General features: G+C 37.6%; 1 protein-coding gene across 8 annotated transcripts in view; it reads right to left on the reverse strand.

The window, feature by feature from the left end:
- The window catches only part of ZNF521 (zinc finger protein 521), a 229,421-nt gene that overhangs the window by 97,074 nt on the left and 107,820 nt on the right, over positions 1 to 24,527 (reverse strand). For all 8 annotated transcript variants that reach the window (XM_058831748.1, XM_058831746.1, XM_058831742.1 and 5 more), the window contains one exon: positions 20,391 to 20,475. In XM_058831748.1, the coding sequence (XP_058687731.1) occupies positions 20,391 to 20,475 (85 nt within the window). The remainder of the gene's footprint in view (positions 1 to 20,390; positions 20,476 to 24,527) is intronic.

The raw sequence follows: 24,527 nt of genomic DNA on the forward strand, positions 1-24,527 counted from the left end.
TTTCATTTTTCATGCCATCAGCAAATGCAGATTGTTTGTTTTTTTCAGTAACATTATTATGTTGCATGGAGATGATCTGTTTTGTGATTTAAGATGTAGCTGGAGCAATCCAAGTGCAGCCAAATCGATGGAGGCAATCTTTCTCTATTTCTAGTTTTCCAACATTTCTTTATTACATGTAATAGAACATTTTAGCATAATAACTCAGAAGTCCTGAGATACAGAAGATGGAGAAATAATGTTGAAAAGTAATTCCTCACATCTGGCTTTCACCACATGAAGTGCAAATGGTGAACTTAAACATGGAAATACAATTTACTCCTTTGAAAGTTTACACCCTTATCTCTTGCAAAGAGCATACATTCATTTCCAGCACCTCAAGGTAAAGACTAAGGCATCTATCTCAAGAACAGTATCTGAAGGATTTGGAAGCAATCTTTTTATAATGTTTCTTTGGAAAGGAAGCAGGGTTACTCAAAATTCATAGCGATTATTAAGTTTACATTCACACAGCAGATATGGTACCATATTATTTCCCATCAACTGTGTTGTCACCTGCTGAGACTCTCTCCTTGGTTTAAGACAGCCATTCATTACAAGGCATTAGCACTCTGCTGCACAAACCAAAGTTATACCCCATAAGTGAACCAGGCAAGCCTGTAATACGCATACTCAGGCCATGAGGACTGTGTTTACCTCTTTTTTGAGCCGTTCATTTTGGTGATTTAATAGGCAAGCAATTTCTTACTTCAGCAGATTCTTTCTATATTATCAAGTCGGGTATTTCTGCACAAATATGTGGGTGTTGAAAAGACTCACAAGGCTCCCCAAAGCTTTGCTATATCAGTGGAGTGTGCACTGACAGCAGGGACTCTTTATGACAAGAAAAGCTGATCAGCTGCAAGCTTTCCTCTTGATGAATCTAACTCTGCACCAGGTCTAAACTAAGCCTGTGGGTTTTGTGGGTTTTTTGTGGTTTTTTTTGTTTTGTTTTCTTAGCCTTCTTTGAGGCCTCCAGAAAGTTATGAAATAGATTTTTCTAGTCGTCCCAGGAGCAAGGCCAGGTTCACATCCTGACCTCAGAAACAAAGCAGTCCACAAAAGCCAGCCTTCTCTGCCTAATATAAAGCAAACTACAACATGCAACATGTGGCAATATTAAGAGAAATGACAAGCATTGTATCAGCATTGGGAAGGAAAAATAATAAAACCCAGGCATATTAAAAATTCCAGCAGCAACAGTACTGAACACAATTTTGGCACTGCTACTGTCTCCATAACCAAGGGTGGAAGCATAATATTCATCTGCAGAGTGCTTAGTTGTAAGGAAGATTTCAATTACAAGTCAACAAAAAAGAAATTCTTTATTGCAGAGGGTTATTTATTGTTAGATACTTCAGCCATCTTATTCTGTAACCATTCTACTACCATTTGAGTAGTGTAATGTACAAGCACATATAGACTCTCAAAACAAGATGTACTAAAGAAAATACAAAATAAACCTAAGGACTGAATCTCCTCTCAACAACATCAATGTAAATAAGTTCAATCAACTGGGGGACACTGGTGTGAAAATTGGGTGGGGAAAGGATTAGGCTCTGATGTTTTGAACAGACTGCTCAAGTGTATTTTAGAAATGTGAAGGTTGTTAAACTGTGGGTTTAGGAGCTTGGAAGACAAGAGAAGTGTAAAAATGATAAATCTTATTCTCATGGTGAAATAGCATTAAGGAATCAAAACATGGTCCCAGAATACATAAATAGTGAAGTGGAAGTTGCTACCAAAAGCATCAAGAGTTTTACTCAAGTAAGAAACCATATTCTTATCAAAGACCACAGTATTAGAACAACTAGTTCCCATTAGCATGAGTGACAGTGGTGATCGTGCAAATCCCATGAATGGCGATGGAATATGGACTCTGAAATTTCTGTGACCTTGATGTGCAATATTTATGTCTACACCTTTAGCCTCTTATGCATAATGAGATGCAATCTTTTAACTTTATGCACTTCACCAGGCATTCAATTATAAATTGGAAATTTTTTTTTGGAGGGTGGGGGAAGAATGCTAAGCTACTTAGACAGAAGGTAGTGAATCAAGAATTGCAAAACTTGAGCTTTCAAAAATAGCCTGAGTGACCTCTTCCAATACTCTGACCACTCCATCACAAGCAGGAGGCAACCCCTGTGAAGAGCGAATTCTGGCAAAGTTCTCTCTTCACAGATGATGCACAGCTTAAGCTATAATGAGTTTTTGGGTTACAAATGCTGAACGCATTAATATTCCTTGATGATAATTATCACAGTATAAGCACCTTTCCCAATGTGAGTAGCATAAAGCAACTGAAGCAGCATTTTTACTACATTTGAAACAAGCTGGAAAATGGGATTTTCTACTCTTGTAACCTGAGGTCAAGATACATCAAGCTATGCATATTAAGTATGCCTACCCTATATAACTATATAGACCTTTCCATATATTCACACACATGCATGCAATTAACACCTTAATTTTTTAATACTTAAACAAATATGCCATGCATATGAAAATGATTTCCCAAGAAAAATCCAACATTTTCAAGCAGACTCAAATAATTTTCAAACAAGCTACACTGGCATTTCTTCCAAAGTGAGTAATTTTTTTACAATATTAAAATTTAAAAATTGAAAAAAAATTAAAAAAGGTGGCTGATACAAACTGAAAATTAGAAAAAATATTTATATTCATCCAAATAGAAAATAACATTTGCAGAAGAACACTGCTTTTCACCTTCGGGAGTTAAACTATGTGCCACACTAAATATGCCTCATACCTACCAGAGCAAGACTTTATTTTCTATAAGAACATGTGAAAATATAGTTCCTCAGTGGACCCAAATACATGCACAAAGCTCACAGACTAAGTAATGAACGGGAGGATTGGAGATATCCCAAGGAAAAGAGGAGTGGGAGCCTCAATGCAGGCGGCTGAGCACCTGCAAAGCTGTCCCTTACCTGTCAGTGCAAGCAGCAGAAGCGCTGTGCTGCCTCTGCATGGGGCAGGAACGTGCAGCTGGGCAGCAGCAGCAGCAAACACATTGATTATACAGCCAGACAGGCTTGCCCAACCTTTGTAGCTTCCTCTTACACATGGACATGACCAAATATCTGGGAACTATCCCAAGAAACAGATGAATACCCGTTGCATCACATGTGGAACCCGCATACCTTTCAAAGATAACAAGAGGCATGTTGTCTTAAACAGTATAAATAGGCTTGGCTGTTCTTTAAGTGCAGGACATTTAATTATTATACAAGTACTTACTGAGGATTAATTAGCATACAACAAGAATCTGAAACTTGTGGACGTTTGTCAAAGAAGACAGGGTTCCTAATGATTTATTATTGTTTCATTAACAACATCATGCAGCAGCTATGTTATTAAATCTCTATTTTGTGTACTACAGAACCTGAAAGCGCTACCTGGTGATGAACTGCTACCCTCAGAAGATGGCAACAACTTGGTCTCTGTTTTTCTCTCACCCACAACTCAGAAAATATTAATTGTTAAAAACTATGTACTGGCAAGACTACCTTTATAACACCAACCTGTGAGTCACAGGGTTTTTACTAAATGTTATAATGCTGTTTTAATACCACACAAATAACTAAGTGCAGCTTTCTTCTGACAAAATGGGAGTCAGTTTGAACTCTTAATCTGAAAAATGGGAATCAATTCTGGTGTTCTTTTGGTGTGAAATCTGCTCAATGTATTTATGTCGTGTTGTCCTGCACTTCCTTTAGGAAATATGCCATGATACAACCATTTCAAGAACTAAAGCATAATTTTTACTTATGTGCTGTAAAATGCCTCAAAATCCCATTTGAATATATGGCAAGGTTTTGAGGGAACATTTGCTAAATATTTAACAGCGCTATTGGCTTATTAAATACTGTAATGTGAAATCCATGAAAGGATGATATAAAGCACATGACATTTTTTTTCACTTAACATTGGTGCTCACTTTAAACACTGTACAAGCCCATTCATCAGAAGAACTGAAGCATTCTAAGAAATATTCCTTCTTATCAGATAAATGGCATCTTGCTATTATACAAATGATTAAATCCCTCCTTGGTTAATTGCGTAAGATCTGTTCCTCTGCAGTTAAATCCCCTCTCCATCCTCCCCACTAAAACATCTGAAAAGATCACATCTGAAAATTAAAAGTGATGCAGTGAAATTGGGATGGCACAAGATATATTGCTTGTAAGAAAGGCAAACATAAGGGAAAAAAGAGTCAGGTAGAAAACAGGCAGCTTTGGTTTATCATACATAGAAACTGCATGGCTGACCATTTTAGAGGTAGAAAATTGAATTAGTTTCTCTGAACATCACAATGTATTTGATAATTACCTAATACAGTGACAGTCGTGTTAAAAAAAGAGACACAAGACTGAAAATGTTCTATAAAAATAAACATCTCCATTAAAACAGAATCAACATAACGTGGTTCACAGCAACCATTTGTATTACAGTAGAAATCACTGAAAAAAAGATTTAAATCCACAATGAAATATATTTATACAATCTAACAAGGAAAAAATCTCTTGGCATGGAATTGCCTGCAGAGTGTGCATTTATTCTGTAAACACTGTAACAATGATTATCTGTCCTTCCAGTTCTCAATGGAGACTCCTGCTTTTGAAAATGTCTTGTGGTGACTTACTAAATTCAGGCTATTTCAATTAGTATTACTTCACATTAAAAATTAATTGTATTATAGAGTGGATTAAGGTTTAAATTTCAGTTCTACAGTGTGTGTGCTAGAAATGACAGCTAAAAATCAATGCTCTCTGGCCCATAATCGGAAGTTTGTACGACCAAATACTGTGGAACTGGCGTCAGTTTTAAAATAATTGATAGTTCAATTCAAGGTGTGTCAGATCTAATTCCTGATTTAAATGAGAATACTACCCAGCTACAGTATTAAGCTAAAGAAGAAACTGAAAAAACAAAAAGCTGCCTTGCAATGCAAAAAAATGGGCTATCTTTGTAAGGATGGAAAAAGTCCAAATTATAGCTCAAAATTTGTGTTTGGTATCACTGAGGGAAAAAAGATGCTTTAATGGGATGATGACTTCATTACAGAAGACACATACTTTTTTCCACATTTAGAACATGTTGTTAAAATACCACCCGGAATGGCAATTTAGGCTCCAGTCTTACAAACATTTGAGAACATATACATCCTTATTCCTGTATGAAAGGAAGCTTGTGACATTTATTCATGTGAATAAAACCGTATGCACAGTTGAATGTTTTCAGGATCAGACATTTTCTCTACAATTCCAGATGTACCGTGGTGCCATGCAAGCCCATTTATAATTTTTCCTGAGTGTGACAGGCACAGATACAGGTACAGAGGGAGCTTGTGGACCTTGTGAAACTTATGCTTGGGATACTTTTTTTTGTCAAACAGTCCTGGAAAGGACAGCACCAAAGAATGTGGACAGTAGAGCTACAGGCCAGCACACTTGGGAGCCCTGATACTGCACAAGCCATGCAAAGAGCTCTAGTTTCTATATCCACCCCTCAGCAGAACACCAGTAGGGAATGTTGAATTCCCAGGCTGCAGTGGGAGGGGGGACAGGAACTTTGCTATCCAATGTATCAAAGTGATCAGGCAGTGAGGGCATGTGGGAGTGGACAATGGTTCTTTGTACCTCCAGTAAATGTGTCAGTGGTGGTCCTCTGAGCTGCCCTGTGGCTGTAGAACACAGGACAATTCCTTCACCTCCACACATACAAAATAAATTATTATACTACACTTTATCATATGACTAGTCAGTTAAAACTTGTCTGCATGGAGGAAGACCCCTTGCACAACTAAGGCAGAAATATGCACTCTTACCTTGCTGAAATCACTGTTAAGACATTGTCACTGTAGATTGAAAATATTTTTGAAAGGAAGTGTCTTTATTAAAATATTTGTATCTTCACAATAATAATAATAATTTTGCTTGCTTGGGTGAAATGAATTTTGCAGAAGGTTTCTCATGGTCATGGCACTGGATGATAAACTGACACCACTGCTATAACTCTTTCTTTGAATGTGACCACAGTGCCAAAAGGAAAGAAAACAGCTCGAGCAAAATTATTCTTACACTCTTCTGTATTGTAAAATGTATGGGGAATAGCAGGAAGGTAAAAAGCATGTTCCAGTTGTTATAAATCTAGTATTGCTCCTGTCTGAAAATAGTTAGCAAGAAATGTCTGTCACTTCTATCAGCAACAAACTAATTTTTTTTAAGACCAAATCATGAAGAACACTGCAAGTCATATGAACAGACCGAGCTGGCATCACTTAAAGTATTACAAAGCCACACAGGATACCAGAGCCTGGAATTGAACAATCATTGGTGTGTACCTAAGAGACAAATGGATGTCCAAAATGTTTTTAAAGATCCCCTGTGCTACATGGATGTCCAACAGCAAGTTTGGTATCAAGAGAGTAAAGAAGATGGGTTGTAATAACAACAATAAAGAAATAATCTGGTGCAAATAGACCCCAAGGTGTAGTAGTCATCCCCATGCAACAATCACCCTTCACTGCAATTTAGTGATGTTGCTTCATTATAATACAGCATACAAAGGGGGCAATATTAAGGCACACTATTTAAAGCTACAGGATCTGTGGTGCCAGCTATAGCTGGTACTGAATCACAACTATAGATTAAAAAAAAAGTAATTTCAGCAGAGAATACTGAAAAATTAAAACTCTCCTGAAAGGTGCACAAGTGTGTCATTTTTACAAGACTTAGCTGAACGCCACAATAAGAGATTGACGCTAAAGACTGACAATACGTTTTATAGTGTGAACTCTCAAACTCATTACAAAAGCAAATCTATAACTGACTGTAAATTAACAACAGCCGAGAAAGACAAAGAAATCCAACTGGTCTGAGTAAGGGAGAAAAGAATAATTTTTATATGATAGGACAATATATAGGAATTGAGAAAGAGATTTGTACAGGGTACAGGACCTGCAGAGCAGATGGACTTTGAAGCAACTTTCAGAATTGCAGTGACAAAGGAAAAATTCTGAATAAGAGTAAGACATTGTTACTGACTCATGGAAGCCATCACAATTTCTGTTAACTCTCTTCCTGTTAACTGGTTCTGACTGGGGAAGAAATGGACAATTTCTGTTGTGTGGAGCAAGTGATGTCAAGAATGGATATCAGCTGGACAGTATCTCTGAGAAGTGATGATACAGTAAAAGAGAAGGAATAATTCTTCTTTAAATTACACTCTGAAATGGATAGGAAATATGAACCAAATTTGGAAGCTCTAAGGCAAGCAGCAGAATTCCCCATTAGCCAAGAGATAATAAAAAACACAAATGATTTAATAGCTTGCTATTTACAGCATTACAGTACTTTCCCTTCTGAATGTACATTAACTAATTTGTCTTGAAAAAAAGATCTCTGTGGCTAAGTACTGTCTCCATTTCACATTTCAGTGACTTGTTCTAGGCTAGCAAAGAAGTCACTGGGAATTCTGGAACCATCAAAGACTTGAACCCATTCTGACTCCCATTTTGACACATCGAAACAAAAATTGTCTTTGTAGCCTGTCAAACAAAGATGTGAAAACAGTACTTGGAAAAAAGAGGAATTCCCCTCCAAACAAGGAAGGAGAATGCCATAAAGCAAAAGGAGAGAGAGGGACCATGTGATGCTATGAAAAGTTAACTGGATTTGTGAGACATAAATGGTGTAGGAGAATTCAGAGTCAAAGAGGCTTCCAAATCTGCTTTTTAAGGAGATGAATTAAAAGGATACATTTAAGAAAAAAAGGGCAGCTGAACTGTGTTGAGAGTGTTTCTCTTGTTAGAGAAGAAACCTTCTTCCACTGAAGCTTTAGCTTGAAGGAGACAAAGAAAATTACCAGCCCACAAAAAGGCTGGCCTGGAGGACCCATCACAAGGGTTGAAAGAGATGCACATGCAGCACAAAAGCGGCAGTTGATGTAAAATACGGTAACCTAGGTGACATATCATAGAAATTAGAGTCCTATTTTCTGTCACCTAATTTATTCCCATGAACCACCATGAAGGATTTTTCCTGGCGGTACAATTCCAGTCTGTACTGCTAGGCATACTCCATCACTAGTGCAAACGCAGAAGCAGGTAAAAGTAGAGAATTCTTCCATTATTAAGAAGTAGCCCTAAGATTAAGAAGACTAGCTCCCTGCCCAAGCCCATTTATTTCATTTCTAACTTATTTATTTTTATTTTTCTATTGTTTTAATTTTAGTCTTTTTTTTTTTGTAAGCTCAGCTGTATTTTTATCAAAAGATATTAAGAATACCATCCCTGTTAAATCTGACTTGAAGAATAACAGCACACAAGGAGTAGTGTGGGTTAAAAGTTCAAATTTGGCAGGGAAATGTCACTCATCTGAAGAGATGAGTATTTAACTGCTCTGGTGAAAATTGGTTTTGATTTGATCATGTTATGACAGTTCGCAAATCACACTTTGCACTAAGTGATATTTGGGTTAGGCATTTTAACCAAACTTTGAAGGAAACGGAGGGCTGCATTGCCTCTGAATGTCTAATTGAACGAGGTAGTAAACATCAACATCTCCCAAGCTGTTCAATAAATTACACAGTGCTCTGCAGGAGTCTCTTCTGGGGGACTTGGGGGGTGGAGGATTTTTTTGCACTGTTATCCAATGTCTTGGCACTCACATAGGTGTGCAATGAAAAGCAATGAAGCCAGAAGCACAGTGGGTTCATTGTGAAGGTTGCCTGTGAGAAGGCTGGGAAAAAGGGTGCCTAGCCAAATAGCTAGATATTAAGAATATACTGCTGAGGTCCTGAACTTCAACACTCTATTGAATTGCTGTGTGACAGAAAATTTGAATTGTGTGGCTAGGAACTGGAAAAAGAAAGCCAAAACAGGATGTTACAGGCATATCCTTAACCCTGGCCACTGCACATGTGCTTTATGATTGCTTTTGATTACAGAAATATACTGTTCCTTTTATCATCCAGTCTAATCTAAACATGAGGCTTGTACCTTTCATCATAAACACAGTGAATGAGGCAGTGTTTTGAACTAAGCTTTGTCCAACACACCGTGAATAGCATATTCTCTAAAGTCTCTTGGATAAGTACTATAACTATCAGATTATATTCATTTAATAAAAATAATGTGTTATGTAGCTTTGTACTTTTGAGCAAGTCTTCATTCTGCCCACTACTTCATTTCCTCTGGGGCTTCTTATAATGCCCTGAGTTGCACAATATATTCAAATGGCAGCTTGGTTAAGAAAAAGAAAATTTACAAAAAGGAATGTTTCTTCTTCCTTTTTTTTAATATGTTGAAATTACCTCTATAGTTATGTTAGTTTCAGGCCACATGACAGAACTACTAATTTCTGCCCCACTGATACATTGGAGCAATGGTTTTATTTGCATGCTCCACTAGAAGGGCATATAATACTAGAATCCTGAGACTGAATGCTAAGGGCCTGACCATTTTGTGCATGAAAAATTTTAATTTAGCAGTATTTACGTTTCACATTTATGAATTAGGGGTTTCAGTTTTTGTAGTTCACAGATGTGTATATCTAATTTGCTGGTTGCTGAAGCACCGGTTTTACAAACTGAAGGACATGATAGCTAGTTCAGCTTAAATACAAAATACACATGAATATGCCCACGTGTAGAAGAGGGTGCATTCAATTGCAAAACAGCTTTTCTTTAAAGTAGGTATCACCATTTTACTTTACTGCTGATTTTCTACCGGCTCCACTTAAAGAAAGTAGCTCTACAAATGAAAAAGGATGTGCAGAGCATCTTTTGACCATAGATGGTCTATGAAGCATGCAAAAAGAAGGATTTTAACACAAATATAATTCTAAGCTCCCATAATGGCTGAATTGAAAGCAGTGCTTATGGAAAGTGAGGTGGTAGCTCAGCCATTGTGCCGAGGAGACTGAAGGAGTTAGTTTCGTCAGTAAGGATCATTGAGAGTGTCACTGGTTAATTCCTGTTCTATGCTCCTCATTAGCATTACTCTCAAGTTTCTGGTTATCATATCCGAAATATTAAGACATAATAAGTACGAAGGTGTAGATAATTGGATATTAACCAGACCATACTTGACTGGGCAGGAGGTAGGGCCTTGCTTAAACTAATCCTGAAATGTATTAATCACCAATTAATGAATGGGTTTCAAATTCATTTTCTATTATAGAACACCTCTGAGTATCTAAGCTTTTTCTAATAAAATGAGTTGGAATAACAGGATAAGAATAAGAAACACTCCAGTTTAAGTCTGGTTTGAATTAATTCCCTATAGCTTGTTGTTAAGTTCATTGAAAACAATAATCCTAGACGCAGTGACTCTCTATACACAATATATATATATGTATAAATGTGTGTGTGTATAATAGCACTTACAGGCTCTATACATAGGTGCAAATGGTCATACAGATGCTAAATTCTGGAGAACTGCTACAGCACTATCTGTACTTCTTCAGAGCAAATACAGCTCTTTAAAATGAGCAGCATAAGACCAGCATCAACTTTAGATGGAGGTTGCCAATTAATGATTTTCAGTGTGAAGACAGATATTTGTATATATCAACTTCTGTAAAAAAACAACTAAAAAAACATTCCCTCTCTCCTAGCCTAGCACAAAATGTGATCCACACTCATCCGCTTTGTTGACCTGGGCTTTTGGTGGGTGGAAGAAGAGTGCTGGAAGGGCAGAGATTATGAAATCCCATAAAAAAGCCTGGTGGGTAGATGAGGGTGGGTGGGGACAGTGAGAGAGAGTATTATTAAGCCCCAGTTTCAAATAACTTTGGTGATTTTTGCATTAAGCATGCATGCTTAACCAGTATTAGTAACTATTTCAGCATGGTGGTACTTTTCTCAGATAAGTGGCTAACTTGCTGCACACCGATAATCTCTAAATGATGGAAGCTTTTGATAACTCAGGGTATTTAAAGAAATGCAAAGAGAAAAAAACCTCATCTTTTTCATGCCCCCCCCCCCCCCCCCGGCTCCCCCCTCTTTTCTTGCCTGTCTAGGTTAATTTTAAAATGAATACTTTAGCATTTTTATTGTTTGAAATGGGTGCTTACTACTGTACTAGAAAAAAAAGATCAGGGATTCTTATTCTTACTAATGAAGAAAATTATTACAGACATGGTTGAAGTACTATTATTCCCCTTTGTCTCTTCTTGCTGTCCTCGGTGTTATTTACATTGATGTGAATTGCAAGTAAACCAATATTATCCATCTCTCTGTTTTTTCCTTAATTTGTTGACTTTAATTTTAGTAAGTCTTAAATAAGCGCTTCTTGAAGATGAAGTAAGATATGCAAGCAAGTAGTCCTTTTATCAACAATTTTGCCACAGAAACACACAAACATTTCAATGGCTCTTCATTAGCAAACAAATCAACAAGTGATATTTTAATGCATGACTTTATTCCATCTCTGTGGGGACTGTAGTTGAGAGTGTGATGTACAGTACAGAGAAAGGAATCATCAGCCACAATGTCCCAGGGCTCTATCCATTGAGGACTTCTCAGCCTCTGCTTAAAGAGTGCATTTAATTGACTGATAGACAGTAGCTTCTTTGTTCACAGAAGACAGCGAAGTAATGGCAGCTTGAAAATCGTACCATCTACAGGATCTCCTGAGACTAGTAACAGGGGGATATGTGTCAGGAATAAATAAATAATCTAATTATTAAGCCACTTCCTGTCAAGTTAACTCCAATTTGTTGGCTTTTGAAGGCAACAAAACGAGGCATTTTTCCTCATTATGCTTCTCTTTTTATACCACTGGTAATCACAGGCGGATTAAAGGGTGCCTGATTGGTTTTTTTGTCAAGGAACTGAGAAGCAGCCAACAGTACAGAAAAACAGAGTTGGGGTTAGAGGAAATTTCATGCTTGTCTCCTTTCCAGCTCCCTAACAGCCCACACTGCTGCCCCATACAGTGCTGCCAGCTGTACAGCAAATGTGTGCCCCTCCAACGGCGGCCTACCAGGCCACAGGCTCCATCCTGAGAGCTGTGAGATACCTTGCAATCTTGGCAGGTAGCTACTGCTGTCATAGGCATAATTCTAAAGGTGACCTACGAAACCCCGTCAGCTCACCAAATGCAACAATATGAGCAGCTCAAGCTCGACACCCACTCTCCACATTGGCTTCCTTTTTGTGCGCTTCCCGCATTTACATCGCGGGGAGAAGCCCTGGGACAAGCTCCCCTAAAGAATTGGAGGCTTTCCTGCTCAGAACAGGGGCGTTTTGGAAAGGCAATGGTGAGGCTGCCCTCGGTGCTGACAGCCGAACGCGGCCGAAGGAATGTGCTGTGGCTCCCAGAGAAAGCCCGCAGTGAAAATGGCCAGCAAAGAACAAAAGGAAGGCTGACACCCTGCCATTAATTCAGCCTGTGGTGCCTAAGTATTGACACGCACAGCGTATCACTGCCATTGCTCCGAGGAGAATCTTACAGCAGGTGGAGGGTATGGAGCAACTTTCACGCTGCCTGGCACTGCTTTTCCGTAGCGTCCTGTTCATTGAGTGCTATTCATGCCACAGGCACTTTTGCAGGAAAATCTAAAGCTTCCAAGCACTTTGCTTCATTTCCTTACAGGATGAACTCCAGCCTGAATTGCAGACATTTTTCAGATGCTCCTTTTAGTATTATTTTCAGTATTACTATTAGCATTAATACTAACATTATTTAATCATACAACAATTGCATTCTATTTTCTTAACATTTTTGATTCCAAAGTTCAAAGCCTCCCATTCCTCCCTTGCACCCCCTCCCCCCCCAAAAAAAAATAAAAAAGGATTCATGGTTGTTTGCAGACTGTCCTGTCTGAACCATTTGTGATTTTACAAGCCTGGAGAGCCTTTCCTGAAAGCTATTTCAAAAATTAAGGAGCTGTTTCTGCTTCAAACCCCTGAAAGGAAGCGCCAGATACAAGCAGGGCAGCTCAGCAGGGCAAGCCAGCACCTGGGGACGGGGTGGCAGGGACGGGGCACCCATAGCCCCAGTAGGTGACGCACAGAACCTGCAGCCCAGTGAATGGTGCTGCTGGAACGTGTGTACAGCTGCCTTTGCCACTTCCGAATACATCCTGAATTTTTTGTTAAATTGCGCAGATAATTAAAGCCTCTTCATATTTACAGTCTGCTTCATTGGTACCATGAATTCTGTTTTCAGTTACTGTCTGCAAATTCCCTCCCCACGCAATTTCATACTAAGCAATAACACTTCATTTTACATAAGTTTTATCTGATGTCCCCATACAGAGCTGCCAGCTGTACAGCAAATGTGCAGCTCTCAGACTGAGGCCTACTAGGCCACAGGCTCCATCCTGAGATCTGTAAGGCACCTTGCTGTCATTGGCAAGCATTCCCTGCTATCGCCGCTACCATCGCTCCACACCACACACAACTTAAAATCATCTGATTATTAGAATTTGTGGTCCACACTCCATTTTATCCTTTATTTAATCTATCCCCAGATCACACATTTGTTTAAATGTTTTGGCTGGTTTACAAATCATGCAGCCATCTGCACAGTAGGTGTGACACCATTTTTTAGACAAAAGTTACATTACAAAACAACAAAGATAAAGTCATTTGAAATGCTTTGGTGTTTGTTATTCTGCCTGGTTTGCTTGGACCAACTCTAAGAAATAAATAGAATTATCTGTGTAAATCGATGAACATCTATGAAAAACAACACCCAGCAGAACGCGGAGCTTGCTCCATTACCTACGTTAATATCATGACAGCTGAGGAGAGATGACCTGGCCCACTTCTCATCTCTCCTGTACAGATGGCTATTAAAGAGAAAGTATCCCTTTTGTATGGTCCATGCAGAAACCCTTTATGGGCTTTTCAAATAAGCCAGCATTGCCCACAGGAGAGTAGCTTCCTGTTAGTATTAAATAGCCCAGATTTTGCCTATTTTGTAACCCAGCTCCTCATGAAATAAACCTACGTTTTCTCAGATTTAACTCCAAATGCTGATTTTTTCTGGGTATTTCAATTACATCTCCTCAGACAAGGTGACCAAGTTTCCTCTAACTTTTATACAACTTCATGTCAGCTCTGCCTGTAAACAGGAGATTCAAATGATTTCCTTATGCTAAGAGGGTATGATCACTCTCTTCACTATAAATGGAAAATTTCCATTTTTTGCTACTCAAAAACCAGTGAAAAAAGACTAACAAAAGGAAGTCTTCACCTCCTTCCTCCTTTAGAACTATATCTTTGTCTAGATCTATATCTTTGGATCCTTTTTCTCCAAATCTCAGCTAAGAGGGACTTTACAAAGTCAGATTTACTGTAGAGTGATCAATCTGAGGTTCTGAAGATGTATTACTTGAGGTCAACATGGTGCAACAAGTATTAGATGCTCAGCACAGCTTTCTGCATAAGTGAAAGGAAAATCATGGGGTTTTGATGACCTTAGGCATTAGGCAAATAATAGAATGTGTGAATGCCACATGCTATTACAACCATACAAGAATTTTCTTGGGCTGATTTTCAGAAAGTCAGTTGAGGTATTTCCTTTGTCTTGACATCTGTGACGTTGTCCACACATACCATAATGTGAGGCAAATAAGATGATTTATTTGTATAGGTTGATTATGCATGCAGTTAATACATGCATAATGCAAACATGCACATCCACACAACACACAAGCATATATACATATTATATCACTGTGGCTGAGAAAATAAAAAATCATGAGTTGCACTAAAATGTGTCTTTACGTCTTCTAATGGTTATACACTACTTGGTATTTTAAAACAAAGCTGTAAAATTTATTTACAGGAAAGTTAAAATATTAGATTGCATTTTCTATGTACCCTTCTTTTTAAGCTCCAATTGCTTCAGCATAGATTTGGTTACTTGAGATCTGATGAAGTATTTATTTACTGGTGCAAACTAGAATTTCTCTTGTCACCTGCAGGATTTCTTCATCCTGTTTTCCCATTTGCCTTCTAACTTTAGTGCTCAGCCCTGCTTTCTCCATTCCCTTTTTCCATTCTCTCCTCCTGCTTATATCTGCTACCCTGCTCAATGCCACCTAACATCTTTCATTCCGAGACAAACCCTCCACAACAGACTTCACAAAATGGGTTTTATACATTATACTGAAAAGGTTAAAGAAATAATAGTCCATTTACTTATCAGAAATGACATATTTAGAAACTGTCAAAGCAGGGTTTCAAAAAGGCACCAAATCCTTCCCCTTTGCTCCCCAACTCTTCAGAGGGGCAGTGGCTCTTGCTATGACACTGGGGCTTGCTTTCTCCATCAACACAAGTAGCAGCGAACTACAAAGATTGTGGCTTTTATCATTCTCTTTGTCAGCCTGATCAGTCCTCAATGGTAAATGTGCTGCTCTGTTGTGCACAGCCAGCGGCTCGCAATTTGCTCACTATGTTTCATGAGACAGTTGTTTGTGGCTGTTTGGAACACATTTACCTCTTTGGGGATTTATTCGCTAGTTGCAATGCCAACCTCCATAGTGATAGAAATTTCTTTCTAACTAAAATAGATAATTAGAAGCTGGTAATTATTGGTCAAGAATTATCAGAGTGAAAAAAATTAAGCTCTTCATAAATAGTTCTTGGCAATGTCATCTCTTTACATTATCTCATGCCTAACGGCACTTTTCTCAGAGCACTTACAAATTTCACTACTGTTGTTGAGCCCCATAATTTTATATGGAGTAATTCCTTTCCTGAACTCCCCCAGTTCTGAGCTGTGCTGTATATGTATGTGTGCAAAATTGTAGGCAACTGCTACAGTAACTGTTTAGTCTATTTACACCGAACTGCATCAGATACTAAAGATGTAAAGGAATCAGTTGAAGATGAAACAATGCTTAGCATGTCTTCTTAAAATAACAGTGAAATAATAGGAGGAGCAGTGGAGTGCATCAAACAGAACACAAACAATGGCAGCCTCTTTTCCTACTCTCTCAGGTCAAATGCCAACTGTAAACTATGTGATGAAAACAAAGGAATGCCAGAAAGCTTCTTTTCCACAGACACCATGTACCCAGAAATAGAATTTTCTCAAAAAAAGCTGCTAAAAGTGCTGTGTATTCCACCCACATAAAAAAGGTAAAAGAAAGAAGACAACTGAAGAAATACTATTTATGCCAACACTTTCTAAACCCATATGAAACCTGGATTTATGTTTCCTCCTTTCCCACCCAAAAGCTGGAAATTTTTTCACCCACAAATTTCAGTACACACACCAAAAGACAGGTCTTCATTTGGCAATCATCCTTACAGTTATCCAAACAAAACTACATGCCTACATCTAGGTTCAAAATAATGCCAAAACACAGGGCCTATTTAAAAATCCCTACATGATGCCTTGTTTTCTGTCTGCTAGCATCCCCTAGCCTAGCCTGACTCAACAGTAGTTTAAGCTAACACAGGCTCTGCTTGATGAAGCACAGTGTCTGGAAATGTGTGGACAGATCTGGCAGTCAGAACTCTTGAACTTAAGTTCACTTAATGCAAGCAAGGGTTTCTACTTCTATGCCTCTTTGTCCTCATCCATTCAATGGAAAAGGCTTACTGCCCCATCTCATCATGAAGATGTTGGGAAGACTTGATTAAAGACTGCAGAACAGTTCTAAAATGCAAAGTTCTAGAAGTAGTAAATGTATAGTTACTAAAGAAAAGCTGCCCCTATGACGTCTTTTTATTACATAACTTGTACATGTAAATTGCATTGTTGTCAAAGATACTTAAGGTTACACTTCACTGGGTCATCGTCAGATTTTATTTTCCATTAGGTGGCACAATCCTTGTTGAATTGATTGAAATGTATAATAAAATCTGTAAAAATGCTATATGCTCTCCTAACAAAGAAGAGTAAGAGACTTTTCAAATAGCCTCTAATCCCTCTTCCCCTGCTAAATGTCTAGTTGAGATTATATTTGATTAGACAAAAACACACACATACATACAGCCTAAAAATACCTACCCTCAGTGGAGCTATTTTAGCCAATAAAGTAATTCCAGTTGCCTTATTTAAAAGTCTAAGTTTCACACTGGGGTTTTATAAGTATAGCTTTGCCTCAGTGACCTTCCATAATGCAACTTCTTTTGGTGGATGTTAGCAACATGAACTCAGGTTACATTCCAGGATCACGTTCAAGGGGCACGGTGATTAGATGGGACACCATCAACTTTTTCAGGCTTTCAAACTGCATCATAATGTTGAGCAGCAACTGTTTCCCTCAGTCGGCTGAGCATTATCTCTGTCAGTAGTTCCTACGCATTTCTGGATGGAGTTTGGCAGATGACTTTCACATTTGTCCCATGTCCTAGGTGCCTCCCCTTTTCTCTTTTCTCTGAATTATGATTATGGAGTTCTTCAGGTAAGAAGACACTACATCCATCAATAACCACAACACAGATAATGGGAACATCTTACTATGAGAGGAAATTACAGTTCCTGACACTGTGCAATGATGTTTGTAAAGGCATTTATTGCCCCAACATCTGATCTAGGAATTATCACACCGTTTGATTTTTAACTCCTGTTTTGCCACATTACCTTGCCCCTCTCTTGCATTTCAAATCCTTTCTTTCTCTGTGTCTTCCTGAAGCTTCCTTACTTTCCTTTTTCCAGAGAACCAAAGACACTACATCCTGTTCTGCCAATCTTCTACTAGGAAATCAGGGCAAGAAGACATGTTTTATCAGATACATGTAAAAAAGGAAGGGACTAATGTCTTCAGGAAACCATTTTTTTTGGTTTTTTGCTTAATGTGCTGTGTCAACAAGCCAATATTCACTCCAGTGCCTAATCTAATATATTTCTCAATCTACATATGATATGCACACAGGTAACTTAAGGTATATATTATATTTATTCACACAAATGTGTTTGTGGGCATGTTTTCTGTAATATGTATAAATACTGTAAGAATACCTACAGATGTACATAAACTAAAGCTGGTTAAAAACAACTTGATGTGACCCCTTGAACCTTTCTCTCTAGACAGAATGTGGTCTTGGAAAAAGGCCTGTGAACAATGATATAAATTATAGGGGAGGGGGGAGAGTGAAATGAGAAAGATAGCTAAAGAAAAAATCCAATTAGTGGTGAGAAGACTAACAGAATTGGAGATCAGAAATTATTTTTCCTTGCGCTTTGATTCTGAGGTCACATTCAAAACTCTCCAGAACGCTAATATTCCTTTCACACCACCCCAACACAAAATCCCCTCGCATTTGCTTAATCGAGGCTACATCATTAGGAGCTGCACTGTAAAGTCTGGCAGTGAAGATAAGAATCTTCCACTGAACACAGATTACCACACGCATGACTGGCAAATCTCCCTGCATGTTTTGCAAGCTCCTTTATTTCACTGGGAAGATTTTATATTAAGCACGTTTAAATCTGTGTCACTATGGTTATGTCATGAAGTAATATCATGCATGATTAGATAGAACACAGACAAAACAATTAAATATTTTTTAAAAGATTCTCTTTCTCATTCAGCCTCATCCAGCTTTAAGAAATGAAACACAGGCAGTTAATAGCTCAGTTTAAGAAAATACGTCTTTTCAGATCTGCAGGCTGAAGCTGGCTAAATGGATTTGTCCTGCTTTACTGATTCTCTCCCCATTTTGCTCCTCCCATTCTGACTCTTTAATAGAACTCATCCAGAAAATAGAGGGAAAAATAAATCAGAGTATTTCATGAAATAAGTGAGCTTCTATTCTAAAAATGTGAGGCAGCTGGGAAGTGGGTAGCAAGTAAACACATCATCAGTTCCAACATCATCCCTTATAAACAGTATCCGTATTTCCCGTCAAGTTTCAGCATCACTATATGCTACAGTTAAAAACATTTCAAACACTGGACTCAAATAAAACAACAGAAATGGTGAGTTCTGTTGTTAGTAGTACCCTACTTTCAAATTCCATTACTGACACAGATTGAATACTCTGAAGCAACTCATTATTTCATACCCAAAACCACACGATATCAAAACTAAGGCTCAACCTAACAGGTAAATTTATTGTCTCCTTTACAAAACCAGTTTGTCATTTACATTTATTCATTTTTATGAAAAATATAAAATGTTTATGCCCTAAATGTGTAAAAACTTAAATAAAGTACCCACAGAAATGGGCCATTAAGTTTAGGCAGATAACTTTCTTTTACAGTGCAGCCAAATTGCTAAGTGTTCATGGAAGAATCTGCATGTTACCTTGAAAGAAAAAAAATAATTACCACCAGACTGGAAAGCGGAAAAATCAAGCAAATTCTCTTCTGTTGGACATAAAATTACTAGCTTCCATACCATATTTTTTGGTCTGTGCTTTGCAAGATTTTCTTCAATTTTAGCAAGAAAACCAGCATAATAGAAGCAGGAGTAAAAAATCAGTGGGACCTATCTCTGTTTTGAAAAGTGAAATTTGGAAAAAAGACTAAAAAAAAACGGGAGACAATCTTGGCAATGTTATCTTATTAGTGAGCAAATGATGTGCTTGATAAATTTAATTGGCTGATAGAACTCTTAGTGCTATTACTGAGTAGTTACTAAATTGAAAACATTATGGGTAAACCTAGGGGAATCAGCAAATAATAGGAAAATATGAATATCAAAGAAAAAGCAGCTTTTGTTTTATTCCAATTTACAACTGTAACAGCTTTGTAAACATCAGGACTCAGGAATCCTAAAAGATGTTTTTTCAAATGCTTATAACTTAAAGAGTGTATTACATTACTGTATACTACAATTCCTTACTTTTTCAAATGATTTATAGTATTTAATTGTATACAGATATATTCAGGATTTTTTTTCCAGACTGCTCAAACATAGCAAACAATACTATTTTATGGCCATTTGAATTATTTATGTTTCCTAATGACAAAAACTCACCAGTTTTGATTTTGGTACTGAGGTGCTTGAGAAGTACACAGTAGTGTCATTACCATAATAACTTCTGAAATTAAAACCCGTCTAAAACTCTACGGAAAGCTAACATCCAGTTCATTAACCATTCCTGTTAGTTTGTTTTCAATAATGCAAAAATGATTAGAAGTTTAATTTGCTAATCACCTGTGTTTTGACTGGCAGTGGATATATAATTCTCTGCAGAAGTCTAAACTAGCCCTTGCAGAAAATAAAATGTGCTAATGCTTTATCAAGTCTAATAATATGAATAAAAAAATCAATCATGCCTAAGTTAATCATTGATGGATCCACAATTAATTTCTCCTTAACTCTGTTTAATTTTAGAGACAATGGTGATAATGAGTAAGAAAAATGGCTATTCGTCTTTGAGAAGTTTTAGTGCTCACTTACCAATCATGTGGTTTGCAACATGAACCTGGATATCCCACTCATTGTAGAAAACCATCTGACATTTGATGCACTGGTAGGTCTTCTTCTAAAGAAACAAGGGTAGATAAAATTTACTGAAACATACAATTGTAATAATTCCATTAAAACTCAAAATACCAAGTGGTCACAGTGGTCATTTAAAGCTCTCCAGCAGTGCTTTCATTAAGGCTTAATTATTAATATTAAAAAAATAACACTCTGCATGTTCTGTAGTACCTTTCATTTGAGTTTTTTGAAAATTGGTAGAGATTGTTGTCAACTTCCTAACTCCATGGACACATTAGTATAGCTAAAACATCAGTACCACACTCATGGAAGGCAAAATGGAATGAGGATACATGGGATGTAAGCCAAATAACACTGAAATCAATGTGGATCTTTCATTTTACACCAATGGATTAGATCCACTACATAACAAGGGAGAAGCCAAGAAAAAAAACACAGAAATGAGAAATATGCTTCTTTCATTTTCAGTGGGGATGCAGAGTCTCCTCTGCACGACATATTTTAAGTGGTCCATCAGGCTGCCATTTTTCAAGGAAGAAAACCTCACAGCTAGTCTGGACAAAAAGTTCCTGAACCAGGGCATTTGCTTCAATAATATCTATTGGCAAGCCTGTACTAAAACTGGGAAGCCTGACTGGAAAATAGCCAGAGAGCATGCCTTCTGGCCACATTAGATTGGGCTTGACTTACTTAAAAATCATGGTGTATACAGCTCAAATTTCATCATAAACCAGGAAATGCATTACTCTGCTCAATTTGGAGCACAGACCACGTTTTTAATTTCTGTCTTGATGTTTTTCAAAAAAGATCTGCTCTTCTATGTTTCTACAAGGTATATAACTTGTCCAAGCATTTCAACATCCGAAAAATGTAAGTGCATTTTCTCTCATTATTTTTCTTGATCTGAATTGGCCAGAGAGTTGATATTGGAAAGCAATGTTTTAAAAGTGAAAACTAAGAGTGTATTCAAAGTAAGGTTTATTTTTTCCTTCATAAGACTTAAAATCTGCAGTTATCCAGGCATCTAATGAGACAAGTCAGATTCATAAAATTATTCAACTGCATAATTGTAGTATCAAGGACTCAAGTCCTAAGGTAACAGTCCTGAAGAGCTCAATTCCTGTTTTGAAGATGCAATAAAGTCAAGGTAAGCCCTGAACTGCCACATCAAGGCAGTAACTCAAGAGACACAGATCCTTCTGCACAGCCACAGGCACCTTGCCTACATCAGCAAAAAGAAGAAGAAAAAAACACAGAAAAACACATATTTTTAAAAAAATGTAAAGTCACAAGAATCTGGCACAGATGTATTAAATTGCAGATTTCCCATATATCAGTAGGAGAAGAAATAGGGTTCACTGGATAACGTGCATCAAAAATACAGCCTCTCTTGTATATATTTAACTTGTGAAGAGTTTTATGCAGATGGTATTATCAATTATATTTTTAAAGGGTGCTGGCGTTTTTTACCTGACTCCAAACAGTAATAAAGACTTGCTGGATTTCTTATCAGCATCTAAATTTAGATGCCCTGTCCCAGACAGAGAAAGTGCCCATCTAATAAGTACCTTTCTACTTCAAGCCTGTAGGCAGGAAAATAAAAAATTTTCAAACATATGTTATTTTGCCTTACCAAGTTAACTGAAAAATTAGCGACTAATCAAAGTCAGCTCTGAAATTAAGTGTTCCTGTGGGCTCCTCTTTACAAATCTCCCATTGCTTCGCATACACAGAGGCTATTTTAATTTTCTCAATGACAATAAAATGTGCTGCATCTCTTCATAGTGGAAACAATCATAAGCCTTTTTTTGCTTTTTTAACCTTAGTTTTTCAAAATTTAACAAAATTAAATCATTATGTAGACAACCAAAAATAAATGGACACCCAGAAACCAAATCTGCTTTGACTTAGTGTTGCTGTTACGATCTGTAAAGACAGCTGGTTTAAAAGATAAAATACTTTTTCTCTTTTTTTGTTCTTGTGACAACACTGGTAACACTGGCAGAGAATCAGATTCAGTCTAAGGATTTTCTATTATATGTTGGTAAATTTAACCTTACTGCACTACATCTAGATCTAGCAAAGACCTCTAAATAATGACAGTCAGAATCAACGATTTATTATGCTAAGCTCTTTACAAGATGCTTTTTGATGCTGACATATAGAACAACAATATTGCATAAATAACAATCACTCTCCCTTTTTTTTAAACATTGTTTCCCTTTAGAACTAGTTAGAAAATATTTCTTGCTCCCTGATGACTGGCACTATGTATTGTTTATTAGCATACCCCTAGCATTATTCCTGATATGTGACTTTGTTGAAAAACAAAGAAACATAAATGTAATGGCTGGTCTTTTCTCTTGTTAGCAGAGCAATGCAGAGTGCATGTCAAGAATTGTCAGCAAAATTATGACTGATGTACATAAAGACAACACACACAAAGGTTGGGGATTTTTTGAAGTCAAATGCTAAAAAGTAAAGTGATTTGACAACAACAAAAAATAATAATTTACTAGCACTTACTAGCCTGTTCAAAATGATCTGACATATTTGCAGAATCACACACAGAGTTTTTCATTTTATCATGAAGGGAAGATTGTTTTTGTGACTGCTGCTTGATCAAGCACTAGTTCTTTTTTGTTTCCAAGCATATTCTAAAATGTTGACATCAACTTTTATTAGCTCAACACACACTCATCTCAAAGTGTCTAAACTTGTGCATGATGAAGTTTTTATTTTAAAAGCATACTCAGTAAATTCCATTTACTCCTAGATTTTCAAAGTGATCAAACCCAGTCGTTTTCACACCATGTAGAACAAAACCCACATACTTATTTCCATAGGTTTCACATCCTAAGGAAGTCCTTGTTTGCTGCGAGTTAAATATTAGTCTCACAAGCTTTGTCAGAACCACAGGACTCAGAACTGCTCACAGGAGTTCCTGGGTCCTGATGTGCTTCATGGCTGATCCCAATCCCCTACTAGGGTGAGATGTGGGAGGAGACCCAGCCCCTCTTTACACTGTGTTCACGAAAAGGGGAAATTTGGGGGAATAAGACAGAAATGAACCCTGAGGTTCATTCAGAAGCCTTGTCCTGCTGCAGCTGTTAGCAGCAGGGAATCTTTGCTGAGCTCCCTTGCCCCTCTGCCCAAGCCACCAGCATGTGGAGGACTCATCAGGACTGAGCAGGCACCCCAGGCCCTGCTACTCTTGCTCACAGCCCTGAGAATATCCATTCCACACAACAATGAAAAGTGGACAGCTAAGGGCACTTACACCCTAACCTGCCACAGCTGCTTTTCCCAAAGGACACCTGTCAGTCTTCTGAGGAGACAAAAGAATGACAATATTGTCATTCTTCCCTACAAACACAGAAAAAAGCTGACACATATTTCCTGTAAGAGAGTAATTTCAAATCAGCAAGGGTGGGCCACAGAATGCTCCTGCCAGTATATTTCTGTGTGGACTCAGACAGAACCAGTTTAATAAATCGAGAAGATGCAATGCATTCTAAACTGTGTCGTCTTGCAAAAACTCTCAAAGATTTGTTTCACAGGAGAAAGGCACATGGGATTAAAAAACTGGTTTAACTTTTTCCTTTTATTATAATAATAATGATAATAATGATAATAATATTAATTATTATTATTGTTATTATTGTTATCACCTCATCTTTTAATAAAAACTCTCCAATAAGCAAGCCCATAATCCATAATCAGTTCTTCTCCTGTCAAGAACCTAAGTGCCAATTTGTTGTAGAGTAACTGCTTGGATGAATGTCTCACAAGAGCATTGGGTGCCTGTTGCATTCCTGTTTTCACAACCATTTTAAAGCCTTCCAGCATTCAAATCTGTGACTTCATTTAAAGAGCTGTGGATTGCGCCTATGCATGTGTCTCCCTAACCTTTTGAATAATTAATGTCACCTAGACCTTTAATTATTGTCCAAATCCTCACTTATCACTCTGCAGTCTTCTGAATTTCTTTTCTATAAAGGTGCCCAGAGTGTCCATACCATGTGAAATGAGACTTTGCTGCTCTTATAAACAGATCAGGAATATGAACTTTCAATTGGTACTTCAATTCTG

The sequence above is a fragment of the Poecile atricapillus genome, chromosome 2, assembly GCF_030490865.1.
Source record: "Poecile atricapillus isolate bPoeAtr1 chromosome 2, bPoeAtr1.hap1, whole genome shotgun sequence".
Classification (NCBI taxonomy): Eukaryota; Metazoa; Chordata; class Aves; order Passeriformes; family Paridae; genus Poecile; species Poecile atricapillus.